We start from the raw sequence: 22963 nt of genomic DNA, 5'->3' as shown, positions 1-22963 counted from the left end.
ATGGATACTGAATGTTACACAATGCAGTTGAAGGGCAGTGACCTTTATTTTTGTTAATGGAAGTCCATTTCAGTGTGTAGTATTTAACACTGTATACTCTTAAATGGTGTCAGTTCTGCAAAGAAAAGCCTTCCCTTGAAATATTTGCCTGTGCTGGGAATGTTTATCTTTCTTTTCTTTCTTTTTTATTTTCCTTTATCGCAGAGGTAAACTAGTGTGTACGTAATCAATATTTGTTTGTTCCATTCCATGGAAGTTACAGGTATGTTGTACATACTGCCAACGGTTGTCTTGCAAGTTAAGACATACCTTTATTATGAGACTATAAATAAAACTATTTTATCCTTTTTGGATGTATTTGTTGTGACTAAACGTGTTCTCAATAACATTTTTCGTTCATGAGGTCTCCTCAGATGTTTATAGTGACAGTATTCCCAGGTGTTGAGCGAGTGAATTAACTGATTTCAGGTCCCATTAATGAAGTAATCTGGCATGTTCAATAATGTTTAATTAAATTAAGGCAATCAAAATGGATGATTTATTGAAACCTTGGAGGAAATTGCCCTCTCAAATGTTTCTAGAACATAATATGAGTAGGAGATTCAGATTTCTTTGCCTTTTTACTCAGTTTTAGGTTTGAAGTCGAGAATAGAAGCATCAGGAGACAGATGAATTCATTAAGGCAGCCATTCAGGATATTACATGACATCAGTGTTTAAATATTGAATTTCTACTCAGCTCTGTGGGATGTGTCCTGACACTCCCTCTGCAGGAGCAGCCCCTTCAAGGATGCAAGGTTGCATGCTGCCTTTCAGGGCCATAGGAAATTATATAAACACTTGACGGATAGGAAAATAATTACAAGTGAAATATTCTATTACGATTAAAGTGATCATTTTAAAGCAGAAATTATGCAAGGAATCTTAAAATAATTGGGGGGGGGGGGGAAACAAACCACATTTGTTAAAATCCTCCACGCTGCTGTGAAAACACTTATTTCCGAACAGAGAGCGGCTGTTTCCGAGGGCACCTGAAGGCTGCACCAGATCAGAGGACATCAGCCAGAAGCCGCATGAAACAGTCATGTTCTCTCCTCTATGGTAGTTTATGGTCATGGCTAAACAGTACGACGTGTTGCTCCGGCTGCTCATGCTCGGAGACTCGGGGGTCGGAAAGACGTGCATGTTGCGCCGGTTCACGGAAAGTGAATTTGATCCTTCACATATTTCCACCATCGGTAAGCCATCCAACAAGTTTTCAAGTGACGCTCGTTTCAAAACGCATCATATGGGTCTTTTTTTGTTGTCAGCCAGCGCAGGTTGAACCGGATAAACACTGCTGAGTGTCTTTCAGGAAAAATGTAGATGCTGGGATGTTTTTTTTTTTTTTTTTTTTTTTTTTTTTTTAGCAAGTTATTGCAGGTTTCCTACTTTTCCAAAGTAGAAAAGTAGGCCTACTTAGCTGGCAGGATTAGTCCAAACTACCTGAGGTCATAACAGCCCTGCAACCGACTTCTTAGACTAATTACATGTATGACTATGAACGTGTATCTGTACCACCAGTGCACCGGGAAGGAAGGTCCACAGGAAACACGTTATACTTTATTTTCCCTTTCACTGTTTGATTTTTATCCCCAGAATGTAACTTGTGGATTGATGAGCGCATTAGTGCTTCATATCACTGCTGCCTCTTTTTCCTGACTTTGTCACAGACTAGTGACTTGGAGGAAAGTGATCAGGCTGGTTTACACAAAACCAGAGAAGGGGAAGAAATGTTCAGATCTCTTCCTTATAGAAAAGTACCAATACAAGACTGACTGTAAAAATTCTCCATTACGAGTAAAAGTCCTGCATTAGAAATCCCACTCAGATAAAAGTAGGCTGCAAATGTTGATTCATTTTATTACTGATCTTTAAAACTGGTGAACCATGTCCAGCAGTGTATCTCAAAGCCAAAAGTGCAGATGTCTTTTTCTGTTCCGATTATTATTATTATGGAGGACTAAAATATTTACATTTAAGGGGCCGGAATCAGACAATTTTTGAATTATTTTTTTTTCTTTCGGTTTAACCGACAATTAAAAATAGTTGGATCTTATTTTTCTGCTGATCACCCAATCAGCTTTGTAAGTATTACACACACTATTAAAGTAGGAATGTCAGATTTTAATATTAAAATCAGACATTCCTGATGTGGCTCACCAGAAACCATCAGAAAGTTAGCAGTTGTAACTTTGTCTTAAAAGAAAACCAAGCCATGAAACAGTCTCTGTGAAATGTGAAAAAAAAGAAATTAGAATTTGTTCCTCTGTAAGCCGAACATCAGAGACAGTGATGATGTCATCTGTGGTTAACTCCAGGAGCAGCTCATTCACAGGCGGTGAGCACAGCGACAGAATGAATGAAGTCCTTCATACAAATCAAACTCATTTGGATGTAACGCCTCAAACTGGAAATTCTGCGAGCCAGCGAAATAATTCAATATTTCAGTGTCGCATGATTGACAAAGTGCCGGCACCTCGTGGAAGTTGTGAGAACACTTTGTTTGTTTGTTTGTTTGTTTGTTTGTTTGTTTGTTAGATCCCCATCTGCCTTTGCATTGCAGCTGCTATTTTTCCTGGGGTCCTCATTGTTTATATTTCAGCAATACAAAGATACACTTTCAAACAACTGATCACAAAACAAAAACATAACGCGTACAAGTCCAAAGAAAACCGTAAACAACTACGACTATTTAAATGACACAAAGGAAAAACACGGACCTGATCTGACTGAATCTACCGCGATCTACTCGACATATGTTGTCATTTAACAGAATATCCATGAGATGCAGTTTCTTCTTAAGTAGTGCTCTTTTAACATCTTTTTAAAACAATATAGTATTTTATTGTATGATATGAATGGGAAGTGAGTTCCATGTATCGCTCTATATGTTACTGTACTGTAGTTTTAGATCTTGGTCGAGTGAAACAAGCTCCAGCAGTGTGTCTCGTTAGATAACTGGGTGCATCTGCACTAAAAAAAAAACATTTATTTTTTATTTTTGTATAAAATAACTGAAATCTCTTGTGTTCCTGATGAAAACCCTCAATGAATACTGCAATTTATTTTTCATTTCAAACTAAGAGAGACATAAATCGATTTTTAGTAATGTTATTTCTCAACCTACAAGGTGGAAAACAATTTATTGAAGTCAGGAGAGTTTGATTTCTACATCTTTGGTGGTTAAACTCCAACAATTAAAGGCCGCTTCATTGAGAGATCAGCGATGACGGATGGAAACTTCTGTTGAGGCTCCTGGGAAAACCAGACGGTGGTGAGGAGGAGGTGGGATGCACATCGTGGGGTCTGAACGACAGAATGAAGATTTTTAAAGAACAGGGACAAGAAACTCAAAAAAAGTGCGGGCAGAAAGATTAATGGGCAAAAATGGAGACGACGAGATTATGATTGAGTGATTTGACAGCGGAAATGACGAAGGAACGCACCTTCCTTACTAAACTTACACCGGTGCTTAATTTTTAGACCAAATGCTGAATTAAATAATTTAGAAATTTAGTGGCAGATAAATCATCAAGTGTTATGACGAATGTTAAAACCAGGATACTGGACACATTCCTTACATCTCCATTACACAGTTAGCGTGAAAAGTAGAAACACATGTCGACTTCAGAGTGGACTTTGAACTGTATTTGGCAGCATGAAAACTAAAGAAGTAGATTTGGACTCCTGTGTTGTGCCTTTGCTTGCAAGCCAGTGTTGTAAGCCCCCCCCCCCCTCCCCCACCACCACCACCACACACCCACACTCTAGTTTAGTTCAGACCAGTTGTGTGGGGACACTGGTGCTGCTTGCTATTCATTAGACATGAAAATGTGAGCAACGCTCGTAAAATGCTCACAAACTAGTAAATGACCACAAAGTGAGATTTTTCACCAGTTTGTCACAGTTGCTTCACTGACTCCACTTTTGACCTCGTCTTTGTGAAGGTGTTTGTCGTTGCGTCACACTTTGTGTCTGTGTTGTTGTTGTTGTTGTTTTTTTTTAGGAGTTGATTTTAAGATGAAAACACTGGAGATAGATGGAATCAAGGTGCGAGTACAGATATGGTATGTGGATGAAGGGTAAACATTTACAGTATGTTGTTTGACGCTCGTCCGCTGATGTGGGTTTTGTCTTCTGTGCAGGGACACGGCCGGTCAGGAACGCTATCAGACCATCACCAAACAGTACTACCGGCGGGCGCAGGTATGAACAGTCACTGGACGGACGAGTAACGCAGCTTTCATTCTTAAATCCTTTTTTTTTTTTTTTTTTCGTGCAGGGTATCATCTTTGTATACGACATCGCAAACCAACCGTCCTTTCAGCACATAGCAAAGTGGGTCAGCGATGTGGATGAAGTAAGGCAATAAGCAGTCTCCTTTCACTCTCTGGTCCTTCCCGACCATCACAGTGACTCAGTGTTTGTGTTCCCCGCTTACTGAACTTTTGATACCTGCTGCACACTCAGTGGCTCAGCATGAGCGACAAGGTGATGAAGTCCTTTATCCCTGTGCTGTCTGTCTTGTCTTTTGTGTGTGTGTGTGTGTGTGTGTGTGTGTGTGTGTGTGTGTGTGTGTGTGTGTGTGTGTGTGTGTGTGTGTGTGTGTGTGTGTGTGTGTGTGTGTGTGTGTGTGTGTGTGTGTGTGTTTTTAGTGTACCACAGACAATGTGCAGATGATTTTGGTAGGGAACAAGTCTGATGAGGAGCTCAGCAGACGAGTGTCCAAGGACCAAGGAAGCAAGGTTTGCTTGAACATTGTTTTTATTCTTTTTTAATTTGATGGCAGCAAAAACGCCTCAAAAAACACTTGGGACGGGCAACAAAAGACTGGAAGAGTTTTGTAAAGATGGAAAAAAAAAACCCACCTGGTCCAACATCTCAGAAATAATTTGGTTACCTAGCAACAGGTCAGTAACATTATTGAGTATAAAACGAGCATTTCAGAGAGACAGAGTCTCTCAGCAGCGAAGATGTTTGAGAGGTTCATCACTCTGGGAAAATCGGGCAAAAATGTAAGAATAATGGGCCTCGTTCACCAACCGCTCTTAAGAAGAAACTTCCTCCTAAAATCCATTTATGCAGATTTTACAATCCACCAATGTTTTCTTATTTGGGATTTGTTCTGAACAAAATCTACACAAACTCAAGAGCACACATCCGAGTGTAGAGAAATAACAGCTGAAGATAAAGAATTCCTTTGCTGTACTTGTTTCTCACCGTATCCACCTGAATCTCGTAGCTTGCGGAGACCTTTGGGATGGAGTTCTTTGAGACCAGCGCTTCATCCAACAGGAACATCAGAGAGGTAGTGCAACTCCAAAAGAAACTCCTTGCCACGTTAAAAAATATGTCAAACTTTCGTGGGGAACTACCTGCAACATTTATTTATGTTTTCCTTCCTCATTTTTTTCCAGTCATTCACTCGTCTGACAGAACTGGTGCTGCAGGCTCAAAGCAGAGACATAGACACCTTGCTGGGATCTCTGGATGATTATCTGGAGAGGGCGGATCTGGATGAAGAGAAGGGGAGTCGGGAAAAAGGCAAAACCCCTCAGAGGACCTGCGCCTGTTAGAAACAGAGGGGCCATCACAGCGCCGTGGCCGGTGGCTAAAGACATGTGACATTGTGCCCTGCTCTGCTCTCTACACGGATAATGTGGATTGGTTTCACTTTCTCCAAGATAATGAAATTACATGGTGGTGAATGCAGTTAGCAGCAGCTACCAGCAGAGGACCGAGTTTGTGACATGATCACTGAGAATATCCAGCTCCCATTTGTTCTATCAGTACATATTCTTCTTTTCCCCTTAAAATGCAGTTTTGAACGGTACACTCACTCCATCCGTTCACTGTGTCGCGTCACATTCACGCTCTTGCTCTTTTTATTATTTGGTTGGTGTTGAGAGTAAAGCGCAGTTTCATATCAACAAGTCTTTTCTTTACAGCGATACGAGGATTGAGGTCACAACAAGAAGCCAGAGGGCAGAGATTAATTATTTACACTTAGAAACTCAAACCAAGCCGGGATGGATTCATTTACACAATGGACTTCCTCCGGGGGAGACGGTGCCGTGCCAATTTGAGTGATCTTTCTGAATGCTTATTTACCATCCTGTTTGTTTTATGAATGTGATTCCTGCTGTGTGTTGTGCGTTGAAGCAGTGCTACTGCTCCTTAAGATAATGTATTTAGCTTCCGCTGAGGTGCCACAGAAATGCAATTTTAATATAATGTTTGCGAATGCTCGCAGGTTGCTGCAAAATAATTTTAGCTGTGTATATGTTAATAAATTACAATTTTCATATTTAAAACAAATGGATTTGGGTTTCTGAGCCTTTGCTGAGTTATTAAATTAGGATTGAAGGAGGGACGTTGGGTCCACAGAGAGTTCACGCAGAGTCATTAATCTTTCATCACACTGTGAAGGACCGCGTCACATGTTGAATTTTTGATGACTGAGAAAACTGATACATGTCATAGAGATGCCATACAGCCCAGTACATACAATAATACATGCAGTAATACCATCTTTTAAATGACTACTTATTATCAGACACACACTCAGTATTGACATCAACATTTTAGAGCTTTCTAGGGATTAATAGCACATGGCATTTATCCAATTATTACAAAATGTAAACACTTTTGCTGTATGTCATGCACAATTGCTTCATGCACTTGAGTGGTTTTATAGTCGGTTTCATCTCTCTACCTGAAACTTAAAGTGTTGTATGTCAGGTGGAGATCAGTTTCCTGCAGGTTCATTTGACACCCGTGAAAGGCAACTTTCTGCCCCGAGTGAGTCAGGTGACCGAGCGGTTGGATACAATCACGCGCCGTGATCCATCCACCTCCAGTGTGGCAGCACAGGAGACGAGATGGCGTTCATCGCCAAGACTTTCTACGACCTCAGAGCCACCACGCTGGAGGGAGACTCGGTGGACTTCAACGTGTTCAGGGGACGGGTGGTCCTCATCGAGAATGTGGCCTCGCTCTGAGGCACCACCACCCGGGACTTCAGCGAGCTCAACCAGCTGCAGAGCAAGTACCCCCATCGCTTGGTGGTCCTGGGTTTCCCCTGTAACCAGTTTGGATACCAGGTGAGTTGAGGCAGTTTTTAATTATTTTTTTTGCTGTGGGTCAGAAATCTTTTAGTTTCATCATATGCTGATGATGTTTTGCTCTTCATCTCACACCTGATGTGTCAGTTTAACAGTTAATGCCAAACTACATGTGGACATAGACACATTTTTCTATATCAGAAGCCACACTAGAGTCCCACCTGCTGTTCAAAGATAATTTCAATACGTTTCAGCTGACCAAAAATAATTTTAAGTGCTGGAACTCTTTCCATTATAAGTTTCACCTCTGAAAACAGACATTTGCTTTACCCAGTGAGAACGATTACCAAAAAGAACAACATGATCTGATCGTGTGCAAACTGGTTCTTTAGCTGTGATCCTGCTGTCAGATTTGAAATGTCTCCCTCACGCTCACTAAACGCCATGATGAAAATGAATACTTGTGTTTTGCAGGAGAACTGCACTAATGGAGAGATCCTGAACATACTGCACCATGTGCGTCCGGGCGGAGGCTTCAAGCCCAACTTCACCATCTTTGAGAAGTGCGATGTCAACGGAACGACCACACATCCAGTCTTTGCCTATCTGAAAGACAAACTCCCCTATCCCGATGATGACCCCATTTCCCTCATGCAGGACTCCAAATTCCTGGTTTGGAGTCCCATCAGCAGGACGGACGTCTCCTGGAACTTTGAGAAATTCCTAATCGGGCCGGAGGGAGAGCCTTTTAAAAGATACAGCAAAATGTTCCCCACAATTGACATAGAGCCTGATATTCACAGACTGTTAAGATTAACCAAGACCTAAAAATAGCCTCCACCTCTTAATGACTTCTCATCTTTAACTGTCACAGACGACATGCCGTCCTCCGCACTTTTAAGCCTTATTAAATGAGGATGATCTTCTGAAAATCGTATGGAATATCATTTGAGGCCTTATAAGTGCTTATCAGCTGTGGATGTATAAATTCAGTGTACTTTTCAAAGAGTGGAAACTTATTGTAAAGGGATATAGAACAATCATTTTTATAGTAGGCCTATAGTTCCATATTTAAATGTAGGTAGACAAATGGTCCCTTGGACACCAGGATGTCCACATTTGCGTTTGTTTCTTGTCTTGTACTAATCTGGCCAGCAGGTGGTGCTACTGGCGTAGTCATGCAAACAGATAACTTCTGTCGTGCTTTTATGAATTAACATTCACCACACACACACGAATTGTTTGCACTGGAATAAAACCTTAAAAAGCAAATTTGTCTCTCACTGAAGTGCGTTTTTGATTGGAACAGACATTTACACATACTGCAAGCCACCATGAGATTGTGTTCCTCTGATGTTATGTTGACAAAAATAGATATTGTCACGTCTGAAACAGCTCAGCGTAGACAATATAAGGAGGCTTGAAATACAGCAGGAAGGATGTGAAATGATTTTAATCACCCTTAAAAATAACCCACAGGCAGCTCTTCAGCATTCAGGCCCTTCTTGCCTGCCGATTCCTTCTTTATTTGTTGAGATCTTCCTCCACTGGATCACCAGCTCTACATTTCTAAGCAAAAAAAAAAACCCATGCAGCTGCAGGAATGCTTCACTACCACCACGACACCTGAACATGAGTCCTACAATGTGCATTTAGGAAAGCATCGACATTGCAGTTGTGCGATGATCTCTCGTGGTTGTTTGCAAGATCTGCAGATTAGCGCTGGACTTTCTGCACATCCGCTCACATCTACATCAGCCGATGATGTCAGAGCCACAGGCTACAAGGCCTGGCAGTGCTCTAATGTCTTTGACAGGTTGCTGTGGCGACATTAGCAACAGAGAAAAACTCCAATCACTGACACCAGACAGCTTTTAATTCCACTTTGATGTGTTATATTTTTGTAGTCTGACCTGCTCTCTTTTGCATGATCAAATTCAAAAGTGTTGTCATGGTACACGAGGACATTTTAGATGAATGTATTTCCCGTAGACGTGCTGCTCTGTGTTTTACTGTGAGGAAAGCAATGCTGCCTATTAGGAGAAGCAAACATTGGAGGAGCAGTCTCTCCTGCCACCTCTGCACCCAGCATGCAGAACAATATCACCAAAGATCTTTTATGTTTGAGTTGAGAATGACTTAAATCAGGACATGCTGTAAGAACCCTTGAAATAATAGACAGCTATCTCATCACATAGGATTTTCTGTAAGATGGTACAGAAGGTATGACTTTATCTTCGGACAATCATTTTCATTTGTGTGCATTTTGGTCTGAATAACCAGGAGATGTACAAGCATAACAATGCACAGTGTGTTCAGAGTAGGCAGTAGAAACTGTGAAAGCTTTTAAATGATTCTGATGTTTCCTGTTTCACTCTATTTACTCAAATGTTTTCAGCAGGACGATGTATCTGCAACAAGAGGTGAAGTTAGGTGACCAGATTCTGTATTAGACCTCCAGGGGTTATTGTGTGGAATTTAAAATTAAATTTAAGCAAAATAAAGCAGAAAGCACAATCAGACTTAAACTTAAACACAGTAAAATAAAAAATAAATAAAAAAAAAAAAGGTAGTCTGGCATTAGAGTTGCACGATTTCAAGCCTTTGTTTTCCACTCAGAGTGAGAGCTCTTCGTTTTACCCTTTCGTCGTCTCCTCACTACAGGTGAGCACTGTTGCCACGGTAACATTTTGCTTTCCCCGTGAAGCCTTCTCGCGAGACTGCGGGGCAGAGAGAGAGAGAGAGAGAGAGAGAGAGAGAGGGGGGGGGGGGGGGAGGCTGCCTGGCTGAATGATCTCATCCCTCCAGCAGCTGCATACCGCAGCGAGGCCAACCCGCAACTTTCTATCAAACTTCCAAGTTGCCTTTCGGAGGAAGACAACGGGACATTTTATGGTCCCAACCGGAGACAACGCGTTTCACGGCGAAGGCGAGGAAGAAGGCTGCGTAGTTTGTGTCCCGGAGCTCGTTGCGAGTTTAAACAAAAGGAGGAACCGCCGCTCCGTGTTGCGTGACATCCAGAAGCAGAGAAGGTGAGTTGGGGAACATGGTGCTCGTCATGTGCAGGGGTGTTTGCTCGTGGCACAAAGTGCCTGCACACAACATGTGTCGGCGGTGTGAGGAGGACAAAGCACATCTTGGTGCCGCGTGAAGCCACTGTTGGTTTCACTGATCGGGCTGCCGGGAGACGAAGTGAGACTCGTCGGTTCCCGACTATCACCGAGGCTGTCAAAATATCCGCTGCGTCGTTTTGTGTGTGTGTGTGTGTGTCAAGGACATTGTTCCCTGCACTGCTTCAGGTGGGGAGGGGGGGAGGAGGGGGGGGATTCACAGGTGGCATCGTGCACATTTGTGCATCATACGGGATGTGTGGATGTCACCACCCGACGTGTTTCAGCGTGTTGGTGTCGCGCCAGATTGAACGGTGGCTGCTGGCACCAGGTGATTTCCTGAGTGGCACATCTGCCTCCACCCTGACAGCCCTGATTTGTTTACAGCTTGCCTGATTCATCATGTGCTCGGACAGATTAGGCCACAGTGAGGTGATCCCCGAGTCACGGTCATCACAGAGTGCTCAATAATCTGCTTCGATGGTTAATTTCTGCTTGGTGTGTAGATTACGGCCACGTACTGTTCTGGAGCAGCAGGTGAGTGAATAGGAAAGCAGGTCAACTATTGGATGGGTCGTAACGACCTGAACGTGGTGCTAACCTTTTAATGCTTCTTTCGAAACGCAGAGGTGGTGCTCATTTGCATAATATCACCTGTAACAAACCTGTTACACCGATGCTGGTGGGGAATAAAGAAGTATTCCCAGAGCTGCCCTCTGACTGACTGACTCGGTTTGTGTTACAGCAGCACTGCTTGTTGGAGTTTGGATAACTTGGCATGAGGTGAAGAAAAAAGGGGAAGCCTTGGTTGGAGTTCAGCTTTGGGCAAGGATCCAGCATTTTTAGCATTCTTGATAGGCTTAGCTGACCTGCTGTGGCGGGCATGACTGATCACACAGCTCCGCTGCTGCCATTTGTACCGGTGAGTCTGATCTCAGCTTTGTCCTGTTTGCCCTCTCTGACTGACTCCACGCTGGACTGCTCCTGGCTCTCCTCCCCAGTGGGATTTCTGATGGAGGATAAATAAAATGGAGCAGCTTTTATATCACCCCCGGAGGGGGAGAATGTTGGCTCCGTTTTAATCTGCCGACATTACTGCGTGGGTCTAAAACGGCTCATTTGGGGGATGAGAGACGAGTTTGCAGCCAAAGCAGCGTGAGATATGAGTAACAGGAGGCTGTTGAGATCATCCCCGAGATTCTGGCCGTACTGTAGATCCAGAAGGAAACTCTGCTCCTTAAAGGAAAGGAAACAAAAGCTTCAGAAATAGTCTGCCTTGTTACTGAAGGACAGTGTTTCTAGTTCCACTTTTCTTTTTTGCATCATATGTTGCACACAACAATTGTCATTGTTCTTCATTGGTAGTAGAGCCTGTAAACGTGCCCACACCTTCGCAGAAGGACCTTCCTGTTGCTAAATTGAGCTCATGTTTCAACTGTCTCTTGTGCATTGGCTCGGAGGGAATTAGCTCCAGCAAAGATAAAAGGCAACAACAAAAGCAACATTGTGCTGCTTTATAATTTGCCACTGTGGAATGTGTGGGCTGCAGTTATGCTAAGTGGTCGTCATGAAATGAAATGAAATGTTTACATGATATCATGAATAAGAGGGATTGGTGTTATTTATGAATGCTGAAGTTCAAAGTGCGTTATTCTGTCTTGATTCAGTAGGTCTGGATTGGGCTCTTTTTTTCATTGGGATCTGCTGCTTCTTCTTTTTACGGTTACATCATTTCTTGTTTCTTTTTTTTTTTGAAACCTCACCTTTCTGGGAATGTGCTGCAGCTCCTTCCCTCCGCCAGCTCGCGGCCCGGTACCGATGACGGACCGGACCGCAAGCTAAACACTCCCTGAGCCGTGGGCCCTTTGATCATCAAGGCCAATGTCGGCTTTCTTCCATGACAGGCACCAATACGAGTCACGTAGTCCCGAGTTCTGACACGGCCTTCAGAACCAGCTTGAAATTTGGAATAATTTAAAACAAAACAAGGAACAAAAAGAACCTCGGGAAGTTCCGTCAGTTTGAACATGAGTGCTGTGTGTGACCGGTGTTACTCAGCGCACAGTCAGAAGTCAAATGACTTGATGATAATTTGGCCTCCGGTGTTTTTGTCAGTGTGAGTGTCTGATGGGGCTGATGAGTTTGATTGTAATGAGGTGTGACTGTGGCTCAGCGTTTCCTGCTTGTTAAACTGTTGGAATGCTCTTTCTTTGTCTGGATCCGGCCGGGCCGCTGGATCCCGGCCGGGCCGCTGATCCCGGCCGGGCCGCTGGATCCCGGCCGGGCCGCTGGATACCGGCCGGTGGAGGAAAGCGGAGGGCTCGGGAGCTACAATAGTGATGATGTAATCCTCTTTTCAGGCTCTGTCACAGAGCAAATGAGTGCAGACAAAAAGGAAAATTCCCCTCCTCTTCACCCCACCTGCCACAAAGGTTTTTTTTTGTTTTGTTTTTTTGGGTGGGTGTGGGGGTCGGGGGGGGGGAGGGGATTTCAACCTCGGATAAATTATGCACAGCAATGCAGACTCTGTAATTATCTGTCCGGGAGATTCGGCGGAGCTGCTGGTGATGGGAGTTGAGCTGCGGGACAGGTGCAGAGGGCTGCTGCTATTGGCTGTGGTTGTGTCCCTAACTGATGGTTGTTGTTTTTTTGGTATGGTGGCCTGTTGTATCTCCACGAACTAAAGCGACCTCTGCTGCGACTGCTTTGTGTCATCCTGCTTCCAGCCCTCAACCCTAAACCCAAAACCAGCAGTCATGCCGAGATCAGACGCTGTGTAATTCCCCCTTTTCTGCTCCCATCAACCCTCCACATGCTGAAAATAGTCCACCGCAGGACGCAGATTGGAAAACAACAGATGAAAAAGCAAAAAAGAATTGGCAAACAATGACTTTGTTAAAAAAAAAAGTGAAAGTTAGAGAAGGGAAAGAAGTTTCCATATTGAAATCTAGAATGATGATGATGATGATGATGATGTGTTGCTGCAGGCTATCTCTGCTGCCACACAGGGATGACGTGCTCGGCATTGTCTGGACATGTTGCTACACTGTCTGCTCTGTTCGGCCTGCACAGTCTCTGGAACAGATCACACAACTCTACTTAGACAAGAATCCAAACACGCAGCAGAGTTTCAGGCCGTCGCGCCTCACGCAGCTTTGGAAAAATACTTCCACCTACAAAAAGCCTCAGAGGGCTTTCTTTCTTTTTTGTATTTTTTGGGGTTTTTTTTGGGGGGGGGGGGCTGTTTTGTCCCCTCCGGTGGATAGAAATCTGAGAAGCAGGCAGGAATGCGCCAGGGCTCGGCTTTAAACCGATCTGGATGTGGAAGACAGGTCTGTTCGGCTCGTCCTCATTCTTTGCTCGTGCTTACAACTGTTTTCCTGACTTTCCAGAACTGCTGGCACCACGTGATGTGTAGAAAAACAGGAACGCTGGCACAACAATACACTGCGTGAGGTTTTCCCCCTGAACACTACTTAAAAACTACTCCAGGGAAAATGAAGAGCTTCAAGTTCTCCAAAGTGCTGTAGTTTGTTTCCTCTTCATACGTTGCTTCACATCCTTTGCTTTGGAACCAGGGAATCCATTTCCACCAGGCGGGTTCCTGCTTTACCGTGAAGCTCGGAGAAGAAGAATGAGACCACTGTGGACTGAACGCTCTCTTTTGCATGATTCAAGTGACTTTTTAAACAAACAGAAGTTTCAGGTGGATCGAGTGAAGAGAAAATGTACCGTTCTCTTTCCATGTGGTTGTGTGTTGTTACCTCACTCATTATTATAACAAAGAAATGACTCTTACATTTACAGTAATTGGTCTATGCAGTGTAACAGTAGACCGTTTGATAAATGAGTCTTTTTCCATGTTGCTCCAGGTGCAAAGGGCAGATAGAGCCGGCCAATAACAAATATGGCTGCTTTCCCAGCCTTTCCTCTCCAGCTGCCTGTTTCCTGTGTATTCCATTGAAGTATTCCTGGATACCCGGGATAGAAACACAGCTAAATGTGTGCGCTCCCTGTAAATACGAAGTTGGGCATGTGCTTCTATATGAGTGTAAATGCTCTGGAAGTTGACTATTTAACCTCAAACCAACCACTGCTGTCCCTCTCACAGTGGTTCTGTGTGATCTCTGTGCAGGATTAGTGCTGAGCTCAGCGGTTATCATTGCTGTCAGTGCTGCTGGGAGGAGGTACGGTGGCGTTGTTGCCATGCCGGTGTTCACACTGGACTCGAATGCTGATTAGGAGGAAGTTACCAGTTGCTGTTTGCTACTAGAGAGAGAGAAAACCTGCATCTGTACACGTTGAATGTTGTTCAACTTTTGCTACATTTTTTGCAACAGACCTCAGAAACCTAAATCAGGTATTAAAGCTGTTCGACAGTAGCCAGGGTAACACGGTGGGAGGTGCAAATGTGAGGCTCACGCAAAGCAAGAGTTAAGGCATGATTTACTCTTGTGGGGATGCAAAGTCTTGATCATTACCAGCTGAGGGAAGGGAAATTACAGGCGGGGGGGATTATTTAGCTTCAACAAGAATAATGGCAGAAGGGCCTGATATTGTCTAAAAAAAAAAAGAAAAGCAGATGTTAATTTGCATTTTACTGTCGTATTACCAGCATTAGTGGGATTTTTTTTTAAGTGTTAAAGGGCAACAAAAGTATGTGTGCGCCCTCAGCTGCTGCTTAAAACAGCATGTGGTTTACATGGATCAAGCTCAAGAGCACGATTAACCACAGTTGCAGGGCCAGCTGGAGTTTGCCAGTGTGCAGAAACAGCAGCAGCATGCAGCAGCATGCCTTGCAGGTTTGCACTATGATTGTCTGGCAGTGCTGTGATTTAGCAGGGCACGACTATTATGCAACACTAGCTGACTTATCACAGTCCAAATGACTCTGTATGAATTGATTAACTCTGCAGCCTGACTGTTTATAATTGGACTGGATGCTCGCTCGACTGCGCTGGACACGTGCCAAAATCAATGACTGCGAACGGTTTTACTTTGCTGCGTTGTTGTTGGAGTTTCAACCAGGCCTTTCCAGGTGCACTATTGTGCACTATTGTGCACCTGGAAAGCACCTGCTGGTCACCGAGGCACACCTGAGCTTCCTCCCGAGTCCTCGAGGAGACAACACAGTCAGTCGGGCTTCTCCAGAGAAACGGCAGAGAATCCCCCGAGCTTTTCTGAGAGGATAATAATAATCTTCTTCTTCTTCTTCTTCACCTTCGTCTTCTTCTTCTTCACCTTCGTCTTCTTCTTCTTCTTCTTCTTCTTCTTCTTCTTCTTCTTCTTCTTCTTCTTCTTCTTCTTCTTCTTCTTCTTCTTCTTCTTCACCTTCGTCATCTTCTTCTTCTTCTTCTTCATCTTCTTCACCGCCGTGCTGGTCCTCATGACAACTCATAGCAGTGCAGCCCGTTGTGCCACCTTATTAAAATGCTTACCTGCCAAGAACCGATTTTTCTCCACGCAAACTGAAAAGGGAAGCTGTGGTCACTTGGTGCACAATTAATGCCGAGTAGCAGCAGAAGAGGCGTGCGGCCATCGTGAGGGGATATTAATCAAGCCTTCACCTTGACTCGGGCGCTCCAGGATGGCTGGCTGCGTTTTCCTTTTGACTGCTGCTCTCTCAGCTCAGGATCCTGTTGTTACCTAGCAGCGCTCTCGTGCCCCTCGGTCACACGGGAGACTCTGTGGGGAATCCATGCGGTTGAAACGCGGCCCATCATCCCTCGGTGTAATTTAATAACTTTCCCTGCTTCACCTTGATTGCCAGACTTGCGGCCCGAGCAGCTGCGTGTTGATCGATTGGCAGATCAGTTTGACTGATGAAAATGAACTCCGAAGGATGTGCAGAGCAACTTGTGAGGGATTTGATTACGTTCTCCGTGGCCCTTTCTGAGCGGCCGGTGGTCGATGCTGCTGCAGTGGAGCTCGTGTTTCTCGTGTTTGCTCAGCAGGGTCTCGGCCTTCATCACAACTGCTCCTCTTTGGGTTCATCACTCTGCCACAACATGTCCACACAAACCCATCAAGATGAAGAACAAAAATCGACATCTCATTCCCAAAGTATTTCCTTCTTAAAATGCAGTTTCAGCAACGACAAGCTGCTGTGAGAACTATTTATTTCTGTGTTGCTGATTTATGTTTTCATTCTTCTTTCCTGTCCGGCTGTTATCTGATCTGAGCGTTCAATTAATCTGTCTTTGTTTTTGGCAACACACACTATTATTGCCACATGTACATATACTTCAGCTCTCCCGAGTGTTTCTCAGTTTGTGATGACTAAAAATGTGCTTAGCTTTATTGTGGCGAGGGGCGGTCGGATCAGGATTGTGTCTTCGTGGCCCTCTGGGATTGGGCTTGTTTGCTACCTGTGTAATCAGGCTGAGGATGTGAGAGGACGGGGCAGCGGATGACTTCCAAACATCGCAGGCATCTGTCACATTGACACCTCCGCTACGAGAATCTGTCAGACTGCTGTCGACTGACCTTGCTGCTTCATATACAGTTATACACCGAGACGTAAATGCTTGTACCCCCCCACCCCCTTCTCCGACCCCTGTCGTCATCCCAAAGCTGTGCTTAAGCACCACGCGGATGTACGGATGCTCATAAATACAGTCTTTATTTACCTTCTGCAGTTTGCTAATACATTTTGACATTTAAGCCGAGAAGAACACCGACGTTTTCATCCTCGGAGCCCCGAGCTGTCACTAGCAGGGCTAGAAGGTTAACATTGATTAGTTCGTTTCCAATTGGAAAAATTGGATCACGTGATCGGTTTTCCAATAAAGATTTGTGAATGCTTTTTTTTTTTTTTTTTTTTCTCGAAGCGCGCTGATATTCAGGAATATTACCGACTCCAGAGACGTTTCATTTTCACTGCCAGTAGCCGTGGGCAACAGGAGTAAATGGCTGCGTTGGCTTGTGCCCATGCTACGACGACTACTCACTGATGAGCACACACTACACACTAAAACATGCTTTGCCTCACACTGGCCTTTGCGCAATCGAAATGCCACGATCTAATTAGCATTTTGATTGACATCTGGTGACCCACTCTTGTTTATCCCTGTTCAAACTTTCACAGCTCCACAGCTCTGCTGCAACCGATGCGGATGTGACATTGATCCGGTGGAGCAGTCAGAATGAATCTGAGCGAGCTGCGTGTACGACGTGTGAATAGCACTGTGGGCTTACTCTGTTTTGTTTTGCTCACGAGAGCCTGCGATCCGGGAATGAAATAATAGGAAGTGTTGGTCGGGCCCGTGGCTGAGCCCCATCCCCCCGTCTTCTGGCACGTGGAGAGGCAGAATTATAGACACAAACTATTCACTCAGCCCTCCTCCTTGCATCAACACTGTTAATTATACTGCAGCTTCTCTCCCATCCTTCTATTTTAATCCTCAACCGATGGAAACCGCCTTGTCTCAGCATGCAGAGTGGCGTGTGCCAGCCCCACTTCCTGCCGAGGAGGATTTGTGTGGTAACAAATATGTTCACTGCTTTTCAGATATTAAGAAAGGGGGGGGGGGGGGCTACCTTTTTTTGTAGTGAGAAGAGAGGAATCAGAGTACCCCTATAAACACTACTCCCCCGCCCCCCGCCCCAGCCAGCACAGTTTCACAAGGCACACTGCTGGGAAATGCTCTCATTGCATCGGTGGCCTGGTGGCTCAGTTCAGTAAGACCAAATGATATCAAACACAAATAATGGCTGCACGTTTACTACAGTGCAAAAAAAGTGGAGCTATTTAAATATAGTATTGGTAAAACTACAGTTGTTAAATTCAAAAGAAGGGAATCAGCCTGCAGCCTGTTACAGTAACTGTCTGCATAGACGGTAAGTGGGAGAGAACTTAAAGAGCTCGGGGTTAGTTTTTAAATCCAAAGATTTCTCTTTCAGCACATCATAGAAAAAAAGTTTCCCACATAAATCACAGATCTTGTTCCCTTGGAGGAAATGGTGCAGTAGGTGGTTGGAGAAGGTGTTGCCTGTGTGGAAATGGCTCTCCGAGTGTGGAAGTGAGTTTGTCAAATTAAATTTCTCAAGGTGTTTCTTTTTTCTTTTTCTTTTTTTCAAGCCATCTGATATCAAAGTAGGTTTTGCCTTTCAGCCTTTCAGTCTTTCAGCCGGTGGATTTTTTGTGGGAACCAGCCAGGGACACGGATTATTCTGTATTCATTAACAGAGCAGCAGAATCTTCAATGAACCATTCAGATTAATATATAACCAGCTATAGATATAAACAGCTGAAATTTGCTTGTGCAATGTTAAGCTATATTGAATGTGCCACAGCTCTTGCTTATGCCTTGTACAGTCTGTGAATTGGCATGAATGTGTTTTTGTTTGTGGACGGCTGTACTGAGCAGCAAGAAGCCAAATAATGACGTAATTGTGCTTTTCAAGTACCTGCAGGGTGCAAAGTCTTGTTAGAGAGATGTGACAGGGTGAACTTTGGGCTTTATCATCAGCTATTGGCAGCATGCCACCAGTCGCACCAAAGATTTCATTCATCAGTAGAGTGCCACTCTCACACACACACACACACACACACACACACACACACACACACACACACACACACACACACACACACACACACACACACACACACACACACACACACACACACACACACACACACACACACACACACACAAAAACCTGTTTGTGCCGCTGACCATTGAACCTGCTAATAATCAACCCGCAGTATGTCTTGCGCATTAAAACCAGAGTGTCGGGACGGGATCACACCCGTGTTTGTAACAGTTTTCACAACATCCTGTTACTACGAATATTCTGTTACCAATACGCTATAATACTATACTGCTTTACAACTGAAGTACACCAGAGATGCTGAAACATGGTATTTGTTTGACAGAGTTGTCAGTTTTCAGTTCATTAAATGTGGGCACTTCCGAGTTTCCTTTGGAGATAAGATCCGGCTGACGGTGCAGATGTAGGGCTAATAGTGTAACTTTATGGGATGTATTTTCTTTCTTCACCTTATAAAGTGATGGAGGAGACGAGAGTTTATGACAGCGAGAGCTTCAAGTCTCAGCCAATATCTCCTTTTACAGGCTGTTTGCATATATAGACTCAGAGGCAGGGAAAGCAATAGGCTGTTATTCACGGTGAATGAGTTGCACCGACTCCAGAAAGAAGGAGGGAAGCTCATCTTTTAGCAAATATTCCTCTCGCAACGTGAAAAAAAGGAGGGTAGGTGTTTTAATGCCTGCCGAAATCTACGCATGAAACTGACACGAGTGTCGTGGGCCGTTACACCGGACTTGATTACATGACTGTAAGCAAAGCAAATCTGTACTCTGGGAAACAAACATGCTCATATTTAAATATTGCATCTCGCAGAGGTTTCTGGGCAGCATGACCGGCATTACAAACACAGGATTTTAAAAGAAATGAGACAGGTTGTCCAGAAATAACATCTTAACGAGCTGGTGTGCGACAGAGGAGTTCTGTTTTTGATTAAACAAAAAGCAGTCTGGTTTTAAAAATAGTTATCGTGTCATGAGTTGTCAGGAAAATGCTCCTCATCCACTTCAACTGTCGATGATGTTTCTGTGGGATTTAGTGCTTTATTTTCTGGGTTTTGCTTGTGTGTGTGTGTGTGTGTGTGTGTGTGTGTGTGTGTGTGTGTGTGTGTGTGTGTGTGTGTGTGTGTGTGTGTGTGTGTGTGTGTGTGTGTACCTGTCTATGTGCATCAAGAGCTCGCTGTCTCTAATGGAGTCCTCGGGTTGGAGGCGGGAGAGGGAAAGTGCAGCCGAGAGCAGACTTCCACTTTTAAACCTCAGCTCCCAACTGCTGCAGTTCAGCAGCTCGGCAGCCAGCTCATTAGAATTTTTTACATTCCTCTTCAGGCTGCAGCACACTGCTTCTTCTCCGTTGCTCTTTACAACCCCGACTTTTAAAAGCTGACGAGATTACAGCCGAACCCTCTCGGTAAAGACATCTTTAGCAACGAGTCTAACACGAGACACTTAACCAACTCCGACTCGGTTTTTTGCAGATGGACCACAAACGTTGTGAAATACATATTATATACTTTGAATCAACTGTTTGCCTTTTTGGTTTGGCAGGTTATCCTCAGCTATAAGAATGAAAGAAGCAGTAATTCTTCTTTAGTCTGGATAAGTAGACCACCTAAGCTGTTAGAGGGGCAATTACATTTTTTTTTTTTAGGTAAATGGCCTTGTTGGAGTTGGACAAAGGCTTTCATTGTCGACCCTGTGGCCCACCCAGATAATTGAAAATAGGAAAGAGTTTACCATCGCTAAATACAAACTATGTCAAGTGTCTCAAGTGTCTATTTATTCTGCTGCCTCTCCCACGTGAAACCCTGCTGGAGTGCTTTCTGGATAAGGAGAGAGGAAGGATCGAGGACACCCTGCTGGAGATAATAGCAATGAATATATTCTGGCGCTCCTCCAGGGCTGTCTTCTTGTGTAAGGCCGTGAGTGAAATTCATGTTGCCAGTGGTTAGCTATGCCCATTACTCACTGAACTGTGCTGCAGTGATAGCGAGAGGCCCGCAGTCAGAGCAGAGCCGGAGCGGCACATCACAGGACAATGGCTGTGATGAATGTCGATACGCTGCCACCGGTTTTTGAAGTGCTCCAACCACACGTGGTGTTTGCTTTGCATGTGTGGGCAGTTGAACAATTCATCGGTCCAGTTCTCAATTCGCTGCCGTTCTCCCCTTCATCCAGAGCTGGCGTCTCAAAGCTCTTGGTAGGAGCTGACTTTCAGGGATTGAAGACAAAGTCTGTGGTTGGGAAGATTTAAAAAAAAAAAAAAAAAAAAAACCAACTATTTTCTAACAAACTATCTCTTGGACAATCAGAATCAGTGTTGCACTTCTCTTCTTCAGTGTTTGTTCAAACATGCCCTACTTCTCTTCCCCCCACTCGCACAGATGTTCATCACTTCCTCCGTTGAAATTGGTGGAATTCCAGGATCTGGGCTCGCGGTTGGATGATACGAGTGTCGTTTGTCTGCCAGCATGCCTGTCTGTTTTTCCCCGAAGGTGTCGGGTTCTCAGGTTTGCTCGATCAGACGGGCAGGTCTGTGCCTGGTTCTCAGCCAGATGTTCATGGACGGGAGCCAAAAAGGAGCGAGGCGAAGGGAGAGGAGATGCTTTGTTACTTCCTGTGTGTCTGCTGTGGTTACGTGTTCGGGCTGCACCTCCGTGAATGTCCAGAGACCTCAGTTTACCCATCACTCCCAAACACTCCCTACATGACAGGAAACAAGTGTCGTGTAGGAGTCAGGGGATTTACTAATATTGCAGATTGTTCTCTTCTAAAGCTGTAACTCACTTATTGTGGAAGAGCTTTAAGTGCAGTCTGACTCTAGTTTTTGTTATTTTGTGAAATCCTCTCCAAAAAAAAGAGGTTGTTCCTGTTTTAACTTCCCCAAATCTCTTATCATCTGCCAGTTAATATGTTGCATCAGTGAGACAGTGGATTGCAGAACACCTAAATACTGATGTAATTCTCCTACAGACAGACTCAACAGAGGTAGTTTTCTGCTGTTGGTTGTAGGCCTTGTTATTTTTCTGTCCAGGTGAGCCATTCTTCTTCATCGCAAACAAATCCTCCCATTTCTTTGATGATTTGGTTTCTCTTGTGGCCAAATTCTGCTTCAGTCTTTGCTCCATCTCCATCTCTTGAGCTTCCCTTGCATTTAATTCATCTGGTTTCCTGGCAGGCCTCGTCCAGGCAGCCATTACGGGGTCCCCGTGCCAGGCGATTTTCAAAGACTTCGCTGTGTTGGAATGGGGCCCCAGTTTTGCCCAAGCCAGGACAGTGGGACCTTTGTGCCTGCTGCCCAACAGTGCAGTCAGCCCTCAAAGTGGCGAAAGATTAGGAGACAGGGAGAGCCAATGGACTAAATGGTAGGGTGCCTGTTTGAAAGCCAATGGTGTCAGGCAAACAGCCCCTTAGCCCTATTCAAGCACGCAGTAATTACAAGCTTGTAGGGCAATCCTTCGACTCCTTTGTCTGGGTTTTGGAAACACTCGCCCAGCGTACTGGAAACTTCATGCCCTCTCTGTTTGGGAGACCCAAGATGAAGACTCTTTCAACTCCAGCGAGTTGTTAGTCGAGCCAGCTCAGCAAATGGGACTCCCCACCAGGTAACCCCGGTTTTGAGAATGTCTGGCAAAGCCAAGCTGTCTCTTGACGATGACTCGGCAAAGACTCATACCGGAGGTTCATGCCTCTGATTCATTACGTGATTCAACTGTCCCTGCTGACTGACTGCTGTCTGTCTTCCACTTTTTACATCCATGTAGTTTGTGTGTATGCTTTGTCACAAAACCCTGGAGGGCCCAAGTGTAGCTCTTGAAGGGTGCGCCGTGATGTCACCGGCCCTTCGTCTGCATCTCTACTTTGCTCATCTGTCCACGTGCCTCACTGGTAAGGTCAGAGTCCCCGATGCAGAAAGTTCACCTCATTCATTTAACAAGCTAAAGCTGTCCAGACACGTCCCACCGACTTGTGAGAAAAAAAAAGAAAAGAAAAAAAAAAGTGCTTCAATTGATAGCGAGGCGGGTGGGATGGGTTGGAACAAGATTGTGTTTCATTGTGGAGCTTTCTTTTTTTTAATTTTTTTTTTTATCTCTCTGTCACACAAACATACACAAGAACACATTCTCTCTCTTTCAGTGCCATCGTCTTCCTTTTAATCTGACAACACCATGAAGCCATCCTTCTGTCTGCGCGTCCAT

At 44.4% G+C, this 22963-nt stretch overlaps 3 protein-coding genes across 4 annotated transcripts in view; all 3 read left to right on the top strand.

The window, feature by feature from the left end:
• The first annotated feature begins 1109 nt into the window (after nucleotides 1-1109).
• LOC138632823 (ras-related protein Rab-15-like) lies at nucleotides 1110-6359 on the top strand. The gene is made up of 7 exons (XM_069718661.1): nucleotides 1110-1237; nucleotides 4048-4108; nucleotides 4187-4247; nucleotides 4324-4401; nucleotides 4697-4786; nucleotides 5284-5349; nucleotides 5459-6359. The coding sequence occupies exons 1-7, from the start codon at nucleotides 1114-1116 to the stop codon at nucleotides 5615-5617; spliced, it is 639 nt and encodes a 212-aa protein (XP_069574762.1). The 5' UTR covers nucleotides 1110-1113; the 3' UTR covers nucleotides 5618-6359.
• A 555-nt stretch (nucleotides 6360-6914) lies between these two features.
• On the top strand, nucleotides 6915-8371 carry gpx2 (glutathione peroxidase 2). Its single transcript, XM_069718657.1, has 2 exons — nucleotides 6915-7144; nucleotides 7580-8371. The coding sequence occupies exons 1-2, from the start codon at nucleotides 6923-6925 to the stop codon at nucleotides 7931-7933; spliced, it is 576 nt and encodes a 191-aa protein (XP_069574758.1). The 5' UTR covers nucleotides 6915-6922; the 3' UTR covers nucleotides 7934-8371.
• A 1525-nt stretch (nucleotides 8372-9896) lies between these two features.
• Nucleotides 9897-22963, top strand: part of LOC138632820 (signal-induced proliferation-associated 1-like protein 1) — a 32068-nt gene continuing 19001 nt past the window's right edge. For both annotated transcript variants that reach the window (XR_011311836.1, XM_069718658.1), the window contains exon 1: nucleotides 9897-10137. The gene's annotated coding sequence lies outside the window, so the exon portion shown is untranslated. The remainder of the gene's footprint in view (nucleotides 10138-22963) is intronic.

This window comes from Brachyistius frenatus, unplaced genomic scaffold (assembly GCF_029030835.1).
Source record: "Brachyistius frenatus isolate BFR_SWC_R1_liver_20210118 unplaced genomic scaffold, ASM2903083v1 Contig_196, whole genome shotgun sequence".
NCBI lineage: Eukaryota > Metazoa > Chordata > Actinopteri > Embiotocidae > Brachyistius > Brachyistius frenatus.
This window is presented reverse-complemented; position numbering and strand designations above follow the sequence as displayed.